General features: G+C 31.6%; 1 protein-coding gene and 1 non-coding gene across 2 annotated transcripts; one reads left to right on the forward strand and one right to left on the reverse strand.

Annotated features, from left to right (window-relative positions):
- The first annotated feature begins 397 nt into the window (after positions 1-397).
- On the forward strand, positions 398-1,467 carry LOC104105604 (probable glutathione S-transferase parA). Its single transcript, XM_009613982.4, has 2 exons — positions 398-756; positions 947-1,467. The coding sequence occupies exons 1-2, from the start codon at positions 439-441 to the stop codon at positions 1,289-1,291; spliced, it is 663 nt and encodes a 220-aa protein (XP_009612277.1). The 5' UTR covers positions 398-438; the 3' UTR covers positions 1,292-1,467.
- LOC138896610 (small nucleolar RNA snoR4) lies at positions 823-902 on the reverse strand. The gene has a single exon (XR_011409976.1). It is a non-coding gene; the product is annotated as a small nucleolar RNA snoR4 (small nucleolar RNA).
- Positions 1,468-2,992: the final 1,525 nt, after the last annotated feature.

The raw sequence follows: 2,992 nt of genomic DNA on the forward strand, positions 1-2,992 counted from the left end.
ATATAAAATATGATTCCTTTTAAAAAAGAAATAGAATAAAAATAAAGATAAAACACTAAAAATAAATTAATTGTCTAGACAAAATCTACCGTTCACCTCAATTAATACACATCCCCGTCCACATCATGAAGTAGCTAGCACAAGCGTACAGATCAGTTGAAAGAAGAAAAGGGTCCAGTCCTAAATATCCAAATGTTCATGAAAGGAGGACAACTTAGTTTTTTCTACTAGAAAGAATATTTTGACGAATTTCGTTCACATTGGCATGCTTTAATTATATTAAGTAGTCTTTCTTGGAAAAGAAGTATTTGCAATATCAAACCAAATCTTCCCATTACGCAAGCAATGACATCTAAGCAAATATATATCACTATAAATAGTACTACTAATGTTCAATGACTTTTATAAGCACTACATATATATTCTCAAACAAAAAGAATGGAGAGCAACAACGTGGTTCTGCTAGATTTCTGGCCAAGCTCTTTTGGTATGAGGCTAAGAATTGCATTGGCCTTAAAGGGAATCAAATATGAAGCAAAGGAGGAAAACTTATCTGATAAAAGCCCTTTGCTTCTGGAGATGAACCCTGTTCACAAAAAGATCCCTATTTTGATTCACAATAGTAAAGCCATTTGTGAGTCTCTAAACATTCTTGAGTACATTGATGAAGTCTGGCATGACAAATGTCCATTACTTCCTTCTGATCCTTACGAAAGGTCACAAGCCAGATTCTGGGCCGACTATATTGACAAGAAGGTAATAAACATCTCACAAAGACTTAACAGTCAATGTAACATGACCTTTACTAAGTTCATCTTGTGTAGTTTCACCGAGCTGTTTAAGGTCGTCGTACATTTGAATATTAGGTGTTTCACATTTGAATTTTTTTATCCCCTTGTTAGAATTCCTGATTCTGTCAATACTTATGGACGTTGGTTTAATGCAGATATATAGCACAGGAAGAAGAGTGTGGAGCGGTAAAGGTGAAGATCAAGAAGAAGCAAAGAAGGAATTCATAGAAATACTCAAGACTTTGGAAGGAGAGCTTGGAAATAAAACTTACTTTGGTGGTGATAATCTGGGTTTTGTGGATGTGGCTTTGGTTCCCTTTACTAGTTGGTTTTATTCTTATGAGACTTGTGCAAACTTTAGTATAGAAGCAGAGTGTCCAAAGCTGGTGGTATGGGCAAAAACATGTATGGAGAGCGAGAGTGTCTCAAAGTCCCTTCCTCATCCTCACAAGATCTATGGTTTTGTCTTGGAACTCAAGCACAAGCTTGGTCTTGCTTGAACAAGAAACACTTCTTACCTACTGCAGAAACCAATCATGTCCTTCGTCCCTAGTTGTTCAAGCATCAATTTATCAATATTGTTGCTACTCTGTCTATAAATTTTATGGTTTGGTGTAATTTAGTCTTTAAAACTTTACTTGTTGCTACTCTATCTATAAGGTTTATGTTTGGCGTAGTTCAGTCTCTAAAACTTTATTTGCTTAAGCACTTCTTTGAACTAAGGTGGATTTAAATTAGTGAAGCGACATGTCTGGTTAGAGTTTATATAGTCGAGCCCAACTTGTTTGGGATTGAAACGTAGAGCTCGATCGTCCAAAAACTACTTTTTTTGAAAAGTATTTTTTGAAAAGTGCTCTTGGAAATTAGCAGTTTATGTTTGGCCAATTCATTTGAGAAGTATTTTTTGCACTTTTGATAAGCAAATTCTATTTGGTCAAATCTTTTCAAAAAGTACTTTTAAGTGTCTAATTATAAAAAAGGATAATAAAGGTTTATTTATAATTAAATTATTTAAAAAAGAGAAATTAATTTATATATATATATATATATATATATATATATATATATATATATATATATATATAATATATTTAATCAATATACAAATATACCAATGCAATAATATTGATAGGGACATACGTGCTTACAAGTTACATGTATGAAAATCACTATCTGTTCTTGAGAAAACAACAAACTAGGTAGTATTGCATTCTGCCAATAATAGTATATATATACACGCACACCAAAAAGAATATAAATAAATATATAAACTGGAGATCATATAAATTTGGTATACTACAAAAGAAAAAAGATATCATATATATTGAAGAGAGTGCTTGGATATCATAGTTAGCCTTGTTATTTAAAAGAGTAATAGGAGAAAATAATGTTGGAAGAGAAAAGAAGAAATCTATTTATAGTAGAGAGATTGTTCCAAGAAAAGAATAGGTGAAGTAGAATAAAAACACTACAAAAATAAAATAAAATAAAATAAAAGAAAGGGATGGTAAAACAAAAAAAATTAAAAAAAAATGTTAAATTAATGAGGGGTAATATAAAAAATATAAATTTATAGTAAGGATATTTTTATCTTGAAAAAAATTAAATGTTTGCTTCTGCTTCTGTTTTTTTAGAAGAAACTAGAATATTGTAGCTTCTTCCTAAAAGTAGAAAAACTGCTTGCTCCTTGAAAGCACTTCTATGTCTTGGTCAAACACCTCAAATTTCTAAATAAGTACTTTTTTGACAAAAAAGTTTTAACCTCCTAGAAGCTTGGCCAAATAAGCTCGTTATTATTATAATATAATTGTCACGTCCCAAAATCCCACCTTAGGCCGTGATGGCGCCTATCCGTACTTGCTAAGCAAGTCAATTCATAATTCAAAAATATATAGCCAGATTTCTTTAATTACAGAGTCATATTATAAATAAAGACATAAATAGTTCCAAAACAGCAAACATATCTGATACATTCATGACAAGGCCTAAACACGGCCAATACAGTATAACCCCCAAGACTAGGCGGCATAGGTGTGATGACCCAAAAGGTCATATTATATTTTAGAACTCGAATCTGTACTCTTAAATCTTAAAAGTATCATTTATCGATTTGCGTGCGCAGTCCGGGAAGGTTTTCGGAAAGCTTTTATGTTGAAAATTGATGAAAATGAGAATTTATGCCTTAAAAGTTAATTTTAGTT

This window comes from Nicotiana tomentosiformis, chromosome 7 (genome assembly GCF_000390325.3).
Source record: "Nicotiana tomentosiformis chromosome 7, ASM39032v3, whole genome shotgun sequence".
NCBI classification, from domain to species: Eukaryota; Viridiplantae; Streptophyta; class Magnoliopsida; order Solanales; family Solanaceae; genus Nicotiana; species Nicotiana tomentosiformis.